The 20,151-nt window shown below is 40.7% G+C and overlaps 1 protein-coding gene across 3 annotated transcripts in view; it reads right to left on the reverse strand.

Annotated features, from left to right (window-relative positions):
- The window catches only part of TPK1 (thiamin pyrophosphokinase 1), a 395,885-nt gene that overhangs the window by 78,153 nt on the left and 297,581 nt on the right, over nucleotides 1-20,151 (reverse strand). For 2 of the 3 annotated variants that reach the window (XM_010844867.1, XM_010844869.1), the window contains exon 9: nucleotides 18,166-19,579. The exons of the other annotated variant lie outside the window; for it this stretch is intronic. In XM_010844867.1, the coding sequence (XP_010843169.1) occupies nucleotides 19,338-19,579 (242 nt within the window). In that variant the 3' untranslated portion in view covers nucleotides 18,166-19,337. Of the gene's footprint in view, nucleotides 1-18,165; nucleotides 19,580-20,151 lie in introns of those variants that run through there. 3 annotated transcript variants of the gene reach the window in all.

Raw genomic sequence — 20,151 nt, forward strand, 5'->3', positions numbered from 1 at the left:
AATATATGACATTTTAGTTGAAAAAAAAATTTAAAGCACAACTTCTAAGGGATTCCTTGATTTAACACCTATTATTCTGTGTACTCACTGCTGGTAGTTACAATGGGGGAGCTGTCCCAAGACAGAATCTGCCCTTCTGGCCTCCAGCTAAAAATTAAGAGCACTGCAGGCCACTATGGTCCAAATAGACTTAGACTTCAAACATATCAGTTACTGTTTTCCTCCATCCCTGTCTTTCTTGTGCAAATATTTGTCTTCCTGCTTTAAAGGATTCTGTTAATCCATGTTGTGACAAAATTCTCAGGAAAAAAGAACACTTCAACAGGAATACAAAGTAACGTAGAAAAAAATTACAATCTGAATGAGCAAAGGGAAAAAAGTAAAGTAAGTCATGATTTGGATTCTAATTCCTAATTCAAAAAGGAATACCCTTAATATGATTGCATAGTGAACTTATTCAAACTAAAAATCATCATTTAAAAAGTCACAACACACCAAAACTGATGGCAGGAGATGGAGGCGTGTATGGACGACATTTCTGGGGTGGAGTTCTAACACTAAACAAGTATTTTCTTTTTGAAAAGAGAATCACTTGACAGCATATAATCTACACTTTATGTCCAAGAAAACAAATGAATATGTTTAATTACACTGGATGGAAGCAGAGCTTCCTGCACACGCAGTTACAGAGAAGAAATAATCTACTCGCCCAAATAACAATTTAGTGACAGGTATGGACATCAATTGTTCCCTTCTCCTTCCTTCCTCTTTCTGCCCTTTCTTTCTTCCTCTCCCTTCCCTCCCTCCCTCCTTTCTTTCTCCCCAGCTCTGGGCATGTACATATGCATGTATATAAGTATCAGTTCAGTTCAGTCTCTCAGTCGTGTCCAACTCTTTGCGACTCCATGGACTGCAGCACACCAGGCTTCCCTGTTCATCACCAACTCCTGGAGCTTGCTCAAACTCATGTCCATTGAGCCAGTGATGCCATCCAGATGCCATCCAACCATCTCATCCTCTGTCCTCCCCTTCTCCTCCCGCCTTCAATGTTTCCCAGCATCAGGGTCTTTTCTAATGAGTCAGTTCTTTGCATCAGGTGGCCAAAGTACTGGAGTTTCAGCTTTAGCATCATTCCTTCCAAAGAAATCCCAGGGCTGATCTCCTTCAGAATGGACTGGTTGGATCTCCTTGCAGTCCAAGGGACTCTCAAGAGTCTTCTCCAACACCACAGTTGTATGCATGGATGCTAAGGCTGTGAGTCCCTCCCCAGACACTAATCATTTTGTTCCATCAGAGCTATAAGGAAGGCCTTACATATGACAGACCCTCTAGCTAGAAGCAGCCATGTGGGCTACTATAGAAATAGCAAGTGCTCCATATGAGGAATAGGTTTTTAACCATAATTGCTAATTAACATAAACAGATGTTCCCTTTCAACAGAATCTTCCCATTTACACCCAATGTTCTCTTATCCAAAATAATCCTTTTCCAAAATTGAAATTTTGTTACTTTTCACATCACACAGTGTAAAGCCAGGGGTTATAAAACATATGTACAATGAGCAGGACCACCTAGACTGGTTTCAGTGCCCCACTGAGAATTCAGAGAGTGTGTGTGTGTGTATGTGTGTGTGTGATGTTGATATAACATAAAGAAGAGTCCTTTAATGACTCAGTATGGGGTAAAGAATCCACCTGCAATGCAGGAGACCCTGGTTCGAATCCTGGGTCGGGAAGTTCTGCTGGAGAAGGGATAGACTACCCACTCCAGTATTCTTGGGCTTCCCTTGTGGCTCAGCTGGTAAAGAATCCATCTGCAATGCGGGAGACCTGGGTTTGATCCCTGGGTTGGGAAGATCCCCTGGAGAAGGGAAAGGCTGCCCACTCCAGTATTCTGGCCTGGAGAATTCCATGGACTGTGTGGTCCATGGGGTCACAAAGAGTCGGACACAACTGAGCGACTTTAAAGAAAGAAGATGCATAAGTGGTTCTATTAACTCAGGATGGCTTGTCTTTGGCCCCCTTATCCCACTCTGTTATGTGCCTCCTGACACCCATCTCACATATACCTTTGCCCTGTGTGAGCAAAGGTGTGCACATAGCAGAAAAGCAGCTTTGCTTTAAATACAGTCCTTTTTAACCTTGACTGCATAGGAAATACCTGGGAAGCTTTGGGGAAAAACAAACAGCATCAAAGCCACACCTGAGACTGATTAAATCAGGCCCTCCAAGTCAGGGACAAAGTACAGGCACCAGTACATTTTATAACCACCTGCCCCAGGTGACTCCCATGTACAGCCAAGGCTGATACCTGCATTTGCTTCAAAAAAAGTTCAAGAGGTAGCAAAGAGGTATGGGCTCATTTTCCACAAAGCCCTAAGGCAACTAGTTCTCTGCAAAATTTTCAAGTACGTCTGACGAACATCGCTCTACAGCAGCCTGTGCTTTCGGGGATCCTGGTGTGAGGTTATTTTTATTTTAGGTAGAAGGCGGTACAGAGGTGGTAAGTACCTCAGTCTGGAGCCAGCCCTCCAGAGAACACTCCTAGCTCTACTGCTTGGACACTGTGATCCCAGGCAACAAAGTTGCTCTCTCTCTCTCTGATTCCTCACCTGTAAAATGGTACTCGATTCTTGTCAGATTACCTAAAATGATTCAAAGGATGCACTCAAAAGAGTCTCTGACATATATGGAAGCACTCGGTATTCACTTGTATTATTAGCTATTATTTCTTAAAGAAAAAATTAAGCAGAGGCCACAGCAAATTTAGAAAGACATATATACAATGTTATGAATGTATTTTAGTAACTTGCAAAACTGTATGTGATAAGTCACAATACACATGTAGCATTTGTATTGTACTTCAATCAAAACACTTGTTTATCTAGCTTTATTGTTTAAGGTTCTACGTAAAATTTTGGTTGAGCTAAGGGATCTAAAATGTAAGATGTTTAAAATCGCTGTGTTAACATGACTTACCCTTACAGCATAGATTTAAAACATATCATAAGAAATATTCAGAGGCAATAGAATGTTCTCATTGGGGTCTCTCTGATTTGTGTGTTAATGTGATGTAAATAAGGGGAAAGCTCTCTGGCTAAGATTTTGGCTTTCACGTGGTGCTTGGTATTGTACTCAGAAGCCTTGCTGACAGTGATAAAATAACACTGATTAGGCTGATTTTCTTCGGGATGGTTTTGATCCCCGCCTCCTGTACAATGTTATAAACCTCCATCCTGAAAAACTATGGACTGAGGTTTGTAACATTGTACAGGAGGCAGTGATCAAGACCATCCCCAAGAAAAAGAAATGCAAAAAAGCAAAATGGTTGTTTGAGGAGGCCTTACAAATAGCTCAGAAAAGAAGAGAAGTGAAAGGCAAAAGAGAAAAGGAAAGATACGCCCATCTGAATGCAGAGTTCCAAAGAATAGCAAGGAGAGTATAAGAAAGCCTTCCTAAGTGGTCATTGCAAAGGAATAGAAGAAAATAACAGAATGGCAAAGAGCATAGATCTCTTCAAGAAAATCAGAGATACCAAGAGAATATTTCATGCAAAGATGGGCATGATTAAAGACAGAAATGGTATGTATCTAACAGAAGCAGAAGATATTAAGAAGAAGTGGCAAGAATACACAGAAGAACTATACAAAAAAGATCTTCACGACTCAAATAATCACGATGGTGTGATCACTCACCTAGAGCCAGACGTCCTGGAGTGTGAAGTCAAGTGGGCCTTAGGAAGCATCACTACGAACAAAGCTAGAAGAGGTGATAGAATTCCAGCTGAGCTATTTCAAATCCTAAAAGATGATGCTGCACTCAATATGTCAGCAAATCTGGAAAACTCAGCAGTGGCCACAGGATTGGAAAAGGTCAGTTTTCATTCCAAACCCAAAGGGCAATTGCAAAGAATGTTCAAACTACCACACAACTACACTCATTCACATGCGAGAAAGGTAATGCTCAAAATCCTTCAAGTTAGGCTTCAACAGTATGTGAATTGAGAACTTCCAGAGGTACAAGCTGGATTTAGAAAAGTCAGAGGAACCAGAAATCAAATTGCCAACATCTGTTGGATCATAGAAAAAGCAAGAGAATTCCAGAAAAGCATCTACTTCTGCTTCATTGACAAGGCTAAAGCCTCTGACTGTGTGGATCACAACAAACCACGGAAAATTCTTAAAGAGATGGGAATACCAACCACCTTAACCTGCCTCTTGAGAAACCTATATGTAGGTCAAGAAGCAACAGTCAGAACCAGGCATGGAACAATGGACTTGTTCCAAATTGGGAAAGGAGCAAGTCAAGGATATCACCCTGCTTATTTAACTTCTATGCATGGTACATCCTGCGAAATGCCAGGATGAATGACCAAAAGCTGAATTCAAGATTGCGGGGAGAAATATCAATAACCTCAGATATGCAGATGACACTACTCTAATGGCAGAATGCAAACATGAATTAAAGAGTGTCTTGATGAAGGTGAAAGAGGAAAGTGAAAAAGCTGGCTTGAAACTCAATATTCCAAAAACTAAGATCATGGCATGAGTCCCATCACTTCATGGCAAATATTGGGGAAACAATGAAAACAGTGAGAGACTTTATTTTGGGGGGCTCCAAAATCACTGCAAATGATGACTGCAGCCATGAAATTAAAAGACGCTTACTTCTTGGGAAAAAAGCTATGACAAACCTAGACAGCATATTAAAAAGCACAGACATTACTTTGCCAACAAAGATATGTGTAGTCAAAGCTATGGTTTCTCCAGTAGTCATGTGTGGATGTGAGAGTTGGACTATAAAGAAAGCTGACTACCAGAGAATTGATGCTTTTAAACTGTGGCGCTGGAGAAGAAAGATTCTTGAGAGTCCCTTGGAACGCCAGGAGATCCAACCAGTCCATCCTGAAGGAAATCAGTCCTGAATATTCACTGGAAGGACTGATGCTGAAGCTGACACTCCAATACTTTGACCACCAGATGCGAAGAACTGACTCATTGGAAAAGACCCTGATGCAGGGAAACATTGAAGGCGGGAGGAGAAGGGGAGGACAGAGGATGAGATGGTTGGATGGCATCACCGGCTCAATGGACATGAGTTTGAGTGAACTCCGGGAGTTGGTGATGGACAGGGAGGCCTGGTGCGCTGCAGTCCATGGGGTCAAAAGAGTCAGACATGACTGAGCGACTGAACTGAACTGATGAGAAGGGGACCACAGAAGACAAGATGGTTGGACGCATCACTGATTCCATGGACATGAGTCTGAGCAAACTCTGGGAAACAGAGTTTGGTGATGGACAGGGAAGCCAGGCATGCTGAGTCCATGGGGTCGTGAAGAGTCAGACACAACTGAGTGACTGAAAACAACAAAGACTGGTTTCAATCACAGTCTTTAACTAAACTAAAACCACTGAGAAGATGATCGGACTCTGCTAGCACAATGCTAAACGTGGCCTTGAGCTTTATACATTTTAGAAGTTTCGAATGTTCATGAAAAAATTAATATTCAATTCTGGTAGAAATATCCCATTTCAACTGCCCATTATGATCTCAAAGAAGACAGAAGTATAATTTATTATTGGTATTACATTGGCAGGTCAGTGGAAACATGTTACCAATGGACAAATTAGAGCCTCTAATTCTAAAATAATTATCAGCCAATTTCAGAGTTGTTAACACTATTAAAATTATGAATATATTAGTGGACTCACCCTGACACATCAAATTTTGATTAGATAATACTACATGCTAATATATGTATCATCTGAATTTCTTAAAGACTTTTTAGTATAAAAACCTTGATAAAAATTTTCAATAATGTATGCAGAGCTAGGGAGAGGGAATACATGATTGATGGGTTTCCCCTTACAATGCTTATTAAAGGTCCTGATTTGGTTGGTCTCCAACTGTTTCAGCTCAGAATTAGGAATTCTAGTTCTGATATTGGCTCAAGTGCACTGATTAGAAAAACATTTCACAGAGCTATTAAAAAAGCAAGCTAATCATCAGAAATACAGTAGTGATGAAACAATATTTCACACTGAAGTTCCTAAAGATTCTGCTTTTCCATTTATTGTACGACATATGCTTTTAAAGAAACATCAATGAACAGTTAGTACCTAGATGTAAATAGATAGGAAAACAGATTCATTATCTGTGGGTAGTATTGAGTTCTACCTACAAGATAATCCTTCTGTCAACAGCAGCGGGTGGTGAGACACCCCATACACTGGACGTGTGGTTGTGGATCTGTAATTGTGATGACTCTCTCATGTCTCCGGAACTCCATCTGCACGACATGTGGCCCTTTCAATCGCACCACTTGGTTTTAAACGAAAGGATGGCAGGTCATCTGGGTGAGTCGCAACAACAGCACAGAATAAATTACAGAAACAGACATGTGTCACGTTTCACAAGGAGAAGCAACATTTCGAGTTTTGTGTTTGTTGTAAAGAACCAAATGATCTCACAGAGCCTATCCCTGAAGCAGAGAATTCCCTCTTTCACAAACAGACATGGAAGTTGAATTTGAATTTTAAAGGTCAAGGATACATATTGAAAACTATAGAACAGATGATCCCTGAACAACCTGAGGGTTCATCCACCTGTCATTTATAGTCGGCCCTCCATATCTGTGGTTTCTGCTCATCCTAGGACTCAACCTACCGAAGACTGTTTAGTATTTGTAGCATTCACTATTGAAAACTTATCTGTATGTAAGTGGATCTGGGCATTTCAAACCTGTACTGTTCAAGTGTCAATTTTAATATATTTAATAGAGCCATCAGTTTTTTTTTTTAAATCATTCAAAAAATCTTGCCCTTTTAGAATGAGTGACAAAATGCTTCTTTTTATTTACTGAAATAATTAACATGAGGTTCTAGCTTTGTAAGTAGTCTGAATTTTTTTAAAGTTACTTACTGTATCTTTCTTTAATCCAATCCATAAAATGATCTCATAAATCACTGCTGAACACAAAAGGGATCATTTCCCTCCTCTATTTAAATTCTTTCCCACTTATTTACAAAACAGCAATAGTCACAGACTATTTTGTTTGCAGCAAACAAAAATTATGCTTGCCAAGGTGGAGAGGTAGGGGAGGGATAAACTGCAAGATTAGGATTAACATACACACAGTACTAGGGCATAGCTCAGCTGGTAAAGAATCCGCCTGCAATGCAGGAGACACCGGTTGAATTCCTGGGTTGGGAAGATCTGCTGGAGAAGGGATAGGCTACCCACTCCAGTATTCTTGGGCTTCCCTTGCGGCTCAGCTGGTAAAGAATCCGCCCGCAATGTGGGAGACCTGGGTTATATCCCTAGGTTGGGAGGATCCTCTGGAGAAGGGAAAGGCTACCCACTCCAGTATTCTGGCCTGGAGAATTCCATGGACTGTGTAGTCCATGGGGTCCCAAAGAGTCAGACACAACTAAGCGACTTTCACTTTCATCTATAAATAGATAACGGATACGGACCCACTGTAGAGCACAGCAAACTCTACTCAATACTCTGTAATGACCTACATGGCAAAGAGTATTAAAAGGTATACTGACATTACAGCAGAAACGTAACGCTGCAAGTCAACTGTATTCAATAAAATATTATTAAAAATAAAATAAAACCTTCCCTCATTGCCTACAGACTAAAATACAGATTTCCTCTCCTGATACAGTATCTGAGCCCATCTAAATTACCAACCTCATCTTTCAACTTTCCTCCACCTCTGTGCACACTTCAGCTACATAAAATACTTCTTGACCTCTCATGACAAACTCTTACACAAGCCACACCATAGTCCTGAAACGCATTGTTTCTTTTCACAGTTGCTCCAAAAGATTTCAAAGATTATTTGCAAATATAATATATCATAGCTTTCCAAGAGAACAAATTAGCATACAAATAATAAGCCTCAGGCATCAAAGGAAATATTCAACTATAGGGAAGAAATATGCACTTGTACGAAATATTTAAATCCTGTGTGAAGAAGTATGCCTTTTTCCACACTTAAAAAATAAACAATAACAAAGTCTCTGATTTGATCCTGTCCATAGCCTCAGGGCAAAATAGAAATTACTATAATAACAGAAACTCACAGAAAAACATGGACATCCTAAAAGACTTAGAATACGTTTAATATTTTTCCATGTTCCAAAAAAAACAAAAACAGGCTGCTGTACTTCATATTCCTGTTCTCCTGGTTTTACGGTTCTTGGTAATTCTTTTGATTATTTTTGTTCTCAGGCAGGGCTGCCAAATCCCTTTCTAAGCTTCATCCATTCTGTAGTCAGTCTCCTCAGTTCCAGCTCCAACTCAGCTGCCAAGCTCTCCTTCACTGCTTTGGCGTCAAAAATGAACCACTGCCATACACGAAAGCTACCCTGACAACCAGCCTGTGCACGGCAAATAGTAATTTCCTTAAATCCCTCTCCTTGAGAAGATCAGATAGAACACAGTCTCAAACACTAGAGGCCTTTGGTCGACAGTTTACTTCTGCTTTTGATATCTCTGCCTCCTCTTTCAGGCACTTCTCCTTTTATGAATTCAGTGATACAACTGTAAAATTTGTTTTTAAACAGGCAAGGACATAAAATACTGGGGTTTTCGTGTCTGTGGTTCCCATGATGAAAATGAAAACCTCCGATGAGAGCCGGAAATAAATGAGTAATGATTCTGATAAATATTCTAAATCTACCCTATAACCTACAATTGAGTATATTGATTCTTAGAACTTAAATTGCCATGCCACACAGTAGCAGAGAGGTTGATAAAATCTTGGCACATATTTTAGGAGAAAGGTTGGCAAGTTTCAAACTTTTAAGAAGTTTCTGCAAAAATTATGTCAGCTCCTTTGAGGCTCTTTTCTAACAGTTTAATCAGAATCACTTTTCATTTCCTCTGGGGTCCATCTCTCCTTGGATAAACTTGTGATCCAGTTTTCCAAATCAATGAAACCAATCTGTACTTTGACTGGAATTTGCTTTCATAATCTGAATTACTTTAAAAACAATTTAATAAAGCAAAAGATTCTGGGATCTGTTCTTATCAAAGGTATAAGGCATAAATAGGGCATTATGAATACTTCAGAACACACATAACAAAGGAAATCATTCAGCACCATTTCAGCTTATTCCCTCACTTAGAGGAGATTCATGCATATTTAAATGAATTAATTTATTTTCTGCAATTTGCTCTTTGAGAGCTTAAGTGGCCATTTGCTGTTGCTTATTTCAGAATTCTGTGCCCTTGTTCTCTGAGTCACCAACCTATAGCTTGAGTGCTCCAGGTGTATTTATGCTCCCAAGGTATTTTAAATTACCCATTAGGAAATCCAATTTCCTATTTATAAGACTCAGAAGTGATTTCCCACTGTCAACTTTTTCTTAATTAAGGCTATAGATCCATATTCACAGTTAAATTTTTGGTACAATACTATTGGCTCTATGACAGTCAATACTTTAGAATGTCATCACTATTCAAAGCAAAGACAGTCACTTAAGATGGGCTATTCTTGGGGTCTCTTGGGACTGACATTTGGGGTATCCATAAAATCTATCAGCATTAACATTTACTACTTATTACATTCTGTGTCAATCACTATATATATACTACTTCATTTAATTCTTTTGACAGTCCTATGACATGGTTATCATTTTCTCTATCATTAATTGTTTTAGAAATAAGAAAATGCAGTCTTAGAGAAGTAAATCACAAGATCACACACCCAGTAAATGGCAGAATTTCTTCCAAGTTTTACACTGATTCATGAATTTCTAAGGCATGTGACTGTGTTTCAGAGTGTATAGGAATGATTAGGACCCAGATTCTGTCTTTATCTCTGATCAAGTTAGGGTAAGGAACCTAAGACAGACAAATCTTACAATCCAAGGCTGGAATGCTTTCAAGAGAAACTCCCAAATGCTTTGAAGACTCAGAGAAATCAAAGATAGCAACTGGTTGGAAGTATACATCTTCAAAAGGCAATGGCTGCTTTGAATGAGCCTAGCAAATAAGGTGGGATTTAGGAAACAGAAGCTGTGGAGTTCAGAGCATCAATAAGTGGCTCACTCTTAGGCACTGGCCTTGAGCTATGAATGACTTCGGCAATAACAAACCCAAGAATATGGAGGATTTGGTTCTCCCGGGGATTGAGAGCCTACCATCCAATGTGGACTCCACAGGAGTGAAGGATTCCTGGACTTCGGACACAGAATTGGATCACAGTGATAAACAGGGTTCCTTTAAGACTTGTTTTTCTGGGTCTCTCAAAGCACACCTTGGCTAGTCCGACTGTTTTAAACAGAAAGATCTCCCTTGGTAAATGTTAGATTCATCTCAAAAATCATCTCTGATTCCATCCTGGTGCTGCTGCTTCTACATTCCCATAGCTTTGGTCCAAAACAGTCTTCCAGGCACATCATTGTGTCCTTCTCCACCCCAGCCTCCTACTCTGCTTTAGTGTCCACTGTCCCTTATTCTTTCTATGAGAATTAACTGCAGCTTTGTCTTTCACTCTTAATGATGCAGATGGAACATCAGGTTCGCAGGCTTAATGAGGCTAATCCTTCATTCCTGATTTAATTCTGGCACCTGCCATGTGACTCCATCCCACAGGGACTTTACAGTCATCAACTAGTTACTCTGCGCTCGCTCTATGTAGGAACCAAGCTAAGTACTCAAGATAAAGCAGAGAACTAGACAGGTAATGTCATTGCTCTCATGAAACTTAACTTTAAGCGAGGGGAAGAGAGATAGCAACACTGCTCTATTTAAAATGGATAACCACCAAGGATCTACTATAGGAACTCTGCTCAATATTCTGTAATAACCTTAATGGGAAAAGAACTTGAGAAAGAATAGGTACAGGTGTATGCATAACTGAATCACCTTGCTGAACACCTAAAACTAACACAGCATTGTTAACCAACTATACTCCCATATAAAATACAATTTTTAAAAATGATTTAATAAGAGGATATCAAACAGTGATGACTGCAAGGAAGAAGATGAAACATGCAATGTGCTTTGTTGGGATGGGAGGGTGTGGGTTCTCATTCAGGTCTGCTTACTGGAAACAGTCTTCAAGAAGAAGTAACATCTTAGCTGAGATGCATCCTAGAATGGATACAATGTGGAAGATCCACCAGAAGGTAGGAAGAATGGTATTCTGGGCAGAGGGAAAAGTACAAAAGAGTCTAAGACAGGAACCAAAAGGGCAGTGTGACTAGAGCCAGACCAAAAGGCACCAATGGCTGCAGACAGAGAGAGGCCAGATCCTGGAGCAGGACCCCAGCAGAGACAGGAATGGGGCTTTTTATTCTAAATATTAGGGAAAAGTCATCAAAGGGTTCCGTCTAGGGGAGGGGGAGACATAGTTTTGCTCTGGCTTTAAAATGATGGCTGTGGTTGCTTTGTGAAGGATGAGTCAATGAGGTGATAGAGGAGGAACCAGGACAGATTCCAGGAGAGGTAAGAAGACGGCCTGAACTTGGAACACCAAAGAGGAGATGTGGAGAAAGGAAGTCTAAGGGTCCTCCTTAGACTTCTGTCTCTAAGGGTCTTGGTTCGCACAGCTGTGCGTGTGTCTGTGCTGGTCTTCTGCTGTGGGAAACAGAACGGGAGGGCAAAGTGCAAATATTTTTGTCGCAGCCACGTGAGCTTAGACAAGGCTCTTACACATTCACGCAGCAAAGATTTAGTCAACATCAAGCTCTGCACCTGGCACTCCTCTGGGCAGGAGAGACACGTTTTTAAACAAAACAGATGAAGCTCCTACACCCTAGTGCAGCTTACGTTCCTGGGATCCCAGGGCGAGTGAAGAACAGTCAGAGGTCAGGAGTGGAGCTACACATCAAGAGAAGCGGTGGCATGTAGATGCATTTACAGCTACTGCTTGATAAGATCATCTAGGGACAGTTTATAGAGAGAAAGGGCTCAAGACCAGACTAAACGAAGGTGGGGCATTTTCTTAATGAGAAATAAACAGAGCAAAATAAATCTGTTGATTGTTCAGGCTAACAATTTGTCATCCATTTGTTTGGTTTTATTGACAGACACAGCAAAGTAACCACATCTCTCCCCACCCGCCACTGAATTCTCAGACAGTTTAGGAGTAAGGGCAATAAAGTTATTGATGTACTCCTTATTTTCTCCTCCTATTCCTACCTTCTTTATTAAAATTGTATTCAGGGTAAAGTTAAACTGAAAACACAGTTAACTATCCATTTCAGCTACAAAACTCTAAATAATGTGTGATTGCCACAATTAGAGGTAAATCAGTAACAATACTGCATATACCATGGAGCACCCGTAGGTGAGGGTAAAGGTACATACAATTTCCACAACCCTGACTCCAATCCACAGGGTACTTTTCAGTCCAAAGAAGTCTACTGAGCTGCCAGTGAGAGACAGTATTTTAAAAGTGACCTTTAATGAATTTAAAAAATCAACCAAAATCATTAGTACTTGTAAGAGTTACAGATGACTCGTGGCATAATTTAGAACTGATGGAGACCACGTGGTCCTCAAGAACTGCTGCCCCAGGTCACACTCTGTGATCAGCCGCCCCAGTGCACTCTGTCCACTTTCCCCACTAGGAGTCTTCTAGGGAGAAATAGCGAACTGAAAACTCATTTATGCTCAATAATTAGTCCTTGCTGAGGTCTAAAGTTTATTCAAAAGTTTATCACTCTCCTTGACAGCTATTTTAAACATTCTACATCCTGACTTTACCCAGTGCCTTATCTACAGATGCTGCGGCTGACTTACTGATAAAGATTCATGTTACCTATGATCAGTAAGTGCCTTCATCCATAAGCATCGTGACCTTAAGCCCTAATTCAACATTTATCATCTCTAGATTCAAAAAGCTAAGCATGGTCTCTTTAAAGCCTTTCATTGCCTCCTATCTCTTCAGGGAAGGTCCTTCCCACGCTTCACCCACCATCTGCCCATCTCTCTGGGTCTCTGGAGTCGCTTGCCTCCTTCTGACTCTCAACGTGAACAGACTTCCTTTTGCATTGGACCTAAGGACTTCTTTCTACATTGGACATAAGGACTTCTTTCCTTGATAACAAAACTCCAGATCTGTATTATTTTTTGAATCACTGATCAACTTTTAGAAAGCTTAGTAACACTGCTGCCACTGGGCTCTCAACATGCATTAACTCTTCTTTAACCACCTGGAAAAACAGAAGCCCAGCCCTGCCTGTACTATGCTACTACTTTTCTATACTTTCAAGAGTGATCAAAATATTTCCACGGTGAAATCCACTCAGTTAAATTCCCTTTTGCATATGATCCTACTCAATGGGTAAAAGGTATCATCCGTGCCTCTTCCTGTCTTGCTTACTGTCCCCTCTGACTTACAACTATTTTGCCCCCTAAACTTGAACTTACCCTTCATTATTCTAATTGTTTTAAAGGTTTACAATAAAGAACTCTTGCTTCACTATCTTTTACTATAATGCAGTTGAGTCTGGGTCCCATTACAGAATTCACATGGGTAGACGCATTGCACATTTAACCAAGCTTGCTAATTACACAAAAGATACAAGGCTCTACCCCAGAGGACTAGGAGGAGACAAAGACGATAGCACCAACTCCTTGAGGAGAATGCATTCTAATAAAAGCAATAAAAAGTCTGCACAAAGAATGACATTAACAGGTACACAGAGTGAAGATCTGTAAAGCCCACTTTAGGAATTCAACGGGAAGAAAGAGAAATTGCATTTAGTGAGTAAAGCTTCATGAAGGATGTGATTTGAAATGGCCCTTGAAGATGAGTTAAGATTTTAGTGGGGGGTAGCAGAGAGGAAGACATTCAAAGGAGATCATACTCTGAGAATACTGGGGGTTGGAGGCATGTTTTAAGGGGGGAAATGCCATGTGTGCTGGACCTCAAATGCTTTCACAGGCATTACAGATACAAAACAGTCCAATTTTGCTACTGAGAATAAAGAAGAAAGACAATGCTGGATATGGAAAAGATTGAGCTCATTTAGTTCAAAGTCACACATTTTAAGGGAAGAGAATGAAACCTCATGGCAGGTGAGAGCAGTGCTCATGTATACATCATAACTATGGCAGCAGAGGGTCAGGATGAACAGGAGAACCAGCTTCTCTGTCTTTGTTCACCTTGTCCAACAAGTGCAAGCCTGATACCCACCCTTTTCGGAAATGTATCCTTCTCGAAGGGGTGCGTGGCGTGCTTAGTCTCTCAGTCATGTCTGACTCTTTGTGACCCCGTAGACTGTAGCCCACCAGGCTCCTCTGTCCACAGGGATTGTCCAGGCAAGAATACAGAAGTGGGTTGTCATGCCTTCCTCCAGGGGATCTTCCCAACCGAGGGATCAAACCCAGGTCTCCTGTATTGCAGGTGGATTCGTTACTGTCTGAAACCAGGGAAGCCCACTCTAAAAGGGGGGACCCTTATTTGTTTAATTCACCTGGTAATTAGCATGCACCATGCAAGGTATAAGAAATAAAACTTTATTCATAGAATATCAGCCTTTGGTGAGTTTCAGGTCCACTGAAAACAACCCAGGTTTGAATGTGTATTTTTCTTAATTATATGTCAGTTTTAAATTGCCCAAATTGTTTCTCTCTCCTGGCAGACTTAACACTAATATATTGCAAATAAAGATTTTTTTTTCTGAGGCTAAAAATAAAAGTAGGTTATCAGTTGTAGTTAGTAAAATCAGAAAGCCTTCTTGCTTTGATAAGCATGTTCCTAAGACACACACACATATACACACGAAAAGCCAGATTTAGGAATAGTTGAGAGACAAGCTGTTAATTTGCAATTAAATGTATTCTAGAAAACAGATGAGTGAAAAAGGCCGATGCGATTTCTCCGAAGTAAAACCTTGAGAATAAATTGAGAGGCAGCCAAAGTGTGATGCTGGCACTGGGGTACTGGGAGATCACAACACTACTAATAAATAATTATCAGAAGGTGTTGTAGTGCTGCAGCCAGAGCGTCCACTCTGGCTCAGAGTAAATGAGGAACACTAATCATCACCATCTCCCACTTCTAGCCTCACTCGTGAACTTTTCTGAAGAGTGAGAACCTTCAGCAGGAGACGATAAAACTGAAATGAGGACGCAGGACATCCTCCTTCGTGATGTTCAGCCACAGCCATATGGTGAACCGCATCGCAGGCCATCCATGAGATGAGGGGATGCACATGAGATCCGACACAGCTTCCCAACCAAAGCCTCCTGAGTCTGGTCCTCTTGCCACTTCTCATGAGGGCTTTAATTGCTACCTCACAGGGAACTGAGGAGGACAGAATTGTCTCTGTGAAAAATTAAGCTCCTGGCATGTATGATCTGGACCCGATTATTTCTCTGGGGGCTTCCCTGGTGGCTCAGCTGGTAAAGAATCTGCCTGCAATGCAGGAGGCCTGGGTTCGATCCCTGGGCTGGGAAGATCCCCTGGAGTATGGAAAGGCTACCCACTCCAGTATTCTGGGCTGGAGAATTCCATGGACTGTATAGTCCATGAGGTCACAAAGAGTCGGACATGACTGAGTGATTTTGACTTTCAGCAGCCACGGTTCCAAACTGAAGAAAACCTCTGACATCATCTAGCAACTCTCTCTCTATTGATGAAAGATCCATGTGACATCCCTGTGCCATATAATTCATTCGTTTCAGAGTCAGAGCTTGAACGCCACTGTCCTCTTTCCTCCATATTATTAAGTGAAGTAAACATCTGCATAAGTGTTTTCTGCTACATTTCAAGGGAAACTCAGGTACAAATTACACAGAGATAAGTTATAACATGTAAGTTAGATGTTATACAATCATCTCCAAAGAGTTTACTTTGTCAACGGGTTTAAAGCATTGATTTGTTTCCTTCTGTGGCTGTTTTAGAATCTCTAAGCCAGAAGAAATCTTGCTAGTTCCCAAATGCACCTCTTTAACTTGAGAACTTTCTTTCTCTTTGTGTAATCTGTACCTGGAGTTTCCCAAGCACTACCTGATGCTGGCAAAGATTGAGGGCAGGAGGAGAAGGGGGTGAGAGAGGATGAGATGGTTGGATGGCATCACCAACTCAATGGACATGAGTTTGGGTGAACTCTGGGAGTTGGTGATGGACAGGGAGGCCTGGCGTGCTGCAGTTCATGGGGTTGCAAAGAGTCGGACACAACTGAGTGACTAAATTGAACTGAACTGACAGCAAAACCACATTATGCACATACTTCTTCACTACAAACTTCATTTGGGCCCCACAGACATATTTCCAAGTCCTTTTATGTAGATGCTTCTGTTTCAGTCTAATTTGGGGGGATTTCCCCAAAACCTTCCCTTCTATTAATTTAAGCCTGCCTGTGTGCATGCTAAGTTGCTTTAGTAGTGTCCAGCTCTTCATAACCCCATGGACTGTAGCCCACTAGGCTCCTCTGTCCATGGGCTTCTCCAGGCAAGAATACTGCAGCGGGTTGCCATGCCCTTCTCCAGGGGATCTTCCGACCCAGGGATTGAACCCATGTCTCTTATGTCTCCTGCATTGACAAGCAGTTCTTTACCACTGGTGCCACCTAGGAAGTCCTAGCGTTCTCTCAATATTTTCAGCTTTTTCACAATTTGGCCTCTAAGCAATCTATATAGGACATAGTGGCAGCTCACTGCTGAGAAACCTGCCTGCCACCTAAACCTCCGCAACCAAGCCTTTTCATCAAAAAAATCCTGCTTTAACTATTTATCCTCCTTTGTGAATGCTAAACACATCTTTTTTTTTTTTTCTTGACTCCTTATCACACATACTTTGAGATCCAGGATGAATGACAATATTTAGTTTATAATCACCCCAGAAATCAGACATCACAGCGAGCATACATTACACTTAAATTACACTCTTCAGTTATGCATGGGTTCTGATTTATGGTTCACAGAGTGGAAAGGGATGTCTTAGGTAGGGCTCACATCATGACATTAATTGCTAAGGTGTTAATTCTCTGTCTTCTTTGTCTTTGAAACTGCCCAATTTACAGGAAAATTCTACTTTCATTTAGAAAAAGGATGTTTGGGTAGGATATTTCACTAAGTCTAAAACTTTAAAAAATAGATACGTAAGTGACCAGAGATGGCTCCACTTTCTGTGCACGGAGGACTACATCATAAAACATGAACTTGGACAATTCATATAACAGCCCGTGTCTGCTTCCTCACCTATAAAATAAGAATAGTATTTAACCTGCAGTAATCTACAAGCTGATGGTATACCAGAATGAGAAAGAGTATAGAAAAGACATAAGTAGGAGACAGTATATTCAAGACACAAAGTATGATTATTCTGACCCTGCTGAAAATTCTGCCCAGTGAGGTGTTCCCATAGTAAAAGTTTATTCACCTGAACCCTTGATTCTTTCTCTACAATTCACGTAATGAACAAAAGTTATTGCTTTCTTGTCTCAGTATATTAGCTGGATGGTTGAATGCACAGAGCTCACATCTGAATCAGCACAAAAGTGAAACCTGGAGGAGGGGAAATAGAAAGGGACCCTTGAGCTTACACCAGAGTCATTCTCATCTGTCAACCTGCCCACATAAATACTAGGAAATCAACTCATTTAAACAACTTGGGAGGCAAGCCTGAGTTATAATAGTGTTCTTGAACGTAGGTCAATGAAAAATTGGTCTGCTCACAAATTCCCATTTGTCATATTCCCTGCAAATGCACGTTAATTGTTTTCATATTTAAATGCCGAGGAGCAACCATAACAAATGTGTGTTGTCAGGTTCTTGGGAGTTTTCTAAAAACAAAACAGGATGATTATAGCATAGAGTAAATTATTGTTGGTTCCATGTGCTCTCAGGCAGAATCACAGAAGGGTAAGGACTTAGGAAAAGTCATTCATATCTGGTTCAAATCCTATTAACATAGAAAATAGAATTGGAGCTGAGTTAATATATAGTATTAACAAAATATACAGTATTTAATACAAATTTGTTGTAGGCCATTCGCCATTAGTTTTATATGTCTGAAATGTAGTATCTGCTTAGCAGTGGGTTTCCAAGGTGGTGCTAGTGGTAAAGAGCCTGCCAATGCAGGAGACATAAGAGACACGGGTTTGATCCCTGGGTCGGGAAGATCCCCTGGAGAGGGGCATGGCAAACCACTGCAGTATTCTTGCTTGGAGAACCCCCATGGACAGAGGAGCCTGTCCATGGGATTTCAAAGAGTCAGACACAACTAAAGCAACTTAGCACATATGGAGAATGTTTGAAAATCTTTAAGAATACTGTAGTCTAAGAAAAATCTTGTTCCTCTTTGTACTTACCCCCCCCCAGAGGAATAATATCTACATTAAGCCCCCTCTCACCTAACTTTGCCTTTTTCCTAAAAGCTGGGTCCCTCAAGTTTCCTGTGACTGTCGCTTTGTGCACTGATTCTCCGGTGTTAATATACAGAACTTATGAACATATCAAAAGTTGCAGTTTTGTGCTCTATAACCCCAGACTGACCAAATATATGTATATAATAAGAAAACCCAAAGTGGCACCATATTGTAGTACAAGTATACGCGTGCAGCACTGGTGTCTGTGCACGTGGAAGGAGCAGGAATAAAAGCAATACAGGTAAACAGTCAACCAGTAGTTTGTTGGTATGCATGTGCTCAGCAAATTAACGATACACAGCTGGTTGATCGATCCATAAAGACCTGTAGAGGCCTGAGATTCTAACAAAGTGTGACTAAGAAAGCAATAAAAGGAAGAGCCAAATTTTCTGCCTTTTGTTTTTCACCATCTTAACCACACATAAATGTGCAGCCTCAAAGGCTAAGCAAGAGAAGGAGGAATATCTCGAATACAAACCTGGTTAACAACCCCCAGCTGACCAGAGCTTTTGTTCTGGTCCTATGTGAACTCTGACTTCCTTCATGGCTCCCAGGGATCAGAATATACACTGGGCTGAACTTGACTGCACTTCTTGGAGAACAGAAACCAAAGGGAATAGGAACTGCAACCTTCACCCCACCCTTTGTGGATACCAAATAAATCATGTTCACACAATTTGTTTTGTGTCTGTTTTGTCTAGAGTCTTTACCACAAGTTATCTGAGGCTAAGATGAACGACAACATAGAGATTCAGTTTCTCAAGGACAATATAAACAGTCTTCATACAGTAGTTTTCAGAATAACTAAAGATTCAGTGATGTAATAATTGCATTCAATATGTATTATTCCAAGAAGTTATTAATTATTGATTACAGACTTATATGATAGGCTGTATAATGGTACCCCCAAAATGTCCACATTATAATCCCCAGAATCTATAAAGAAGGTACTTGCATGGCAAGAGGAGCTTTGCATATGTGATTAAATTAAAAATCATGAGCTAGGATTAGCTTGGATCACCCAGGCAGTCTCAGTGTAGTCACAATTTTTTATTTTTAAAAAAGAATAGCTTTGAGTCTGAGTCAGAGAAGGAGACGTGATAGTGGAAAAAGAGGTAAGAGATCTGATGCTGCTGTGCTGACGGCCTTGACAGTGAAAGAAGGAATCATGAGTCAAGAAACGTGGGCAGCTTCTGAAGGCTGAGATGGTCTGAAAAGGATTCTCTACCGGAGCCCCTGGGAGGAACACAGCTCTGTCAATAACATAAGACCGATTTTGGAATTCAACCTGCATAACTGTAGGTAATGAACAAACTGTTTTAGGTTCTTAGTTTATGATTATTGGTTACAGAAGCAATCTATAACTGATACAGCCACAAATTTACATTGTGAAAACTTTAACAAATATGGCTATATATTTTATCTACCTTTCAAACATGACATTCTTAAGTTTACCTATCTTTATATATGTGGGCTTCCCTTGTGGCTCAGCTGGTAAAGAATCTGCGTGCAACGTGGGTCGAGACCTGGGTTTGATCCCTACGTTGGAAAGATTCCCTGAAGAAGGGAACAGCTACCCACACCAGTATTCTGGCCTGGAGAATCCCATGGGCTGTGTAGACCATAGGGTGACAAAGAGTAGAACATGACTGAGTGACTTTCACTTTCACCTTTATATATTTGAATCTATTATCAAATATCAACATTTTCTACACTGCTAATATTGAAGGAACCTATAAGAAAAAAACTTTGTGTTGGGATAGAAACACTGATTTCCAGGCCAGATCTGGCCCGAAGAAGCCATGTGA

The sequence above is a fragment of the Bison bison genome, unplaced genomic scaffold (genome assembly GCF_000754665.1).
Source record: "Bison bison bison isolate TAMUID 2011002044 unplaced genomic scaffold, Bison_UMD1.0 scf7180017864211, whole genome shotgun sequence".
Classification (NCBI taxonomy): domain Eukaryota; kingdom Metazoa; phylum Chordata; class Mammalia; order Artiodactyla; family Bovidae; genus Bison; species Bison bison.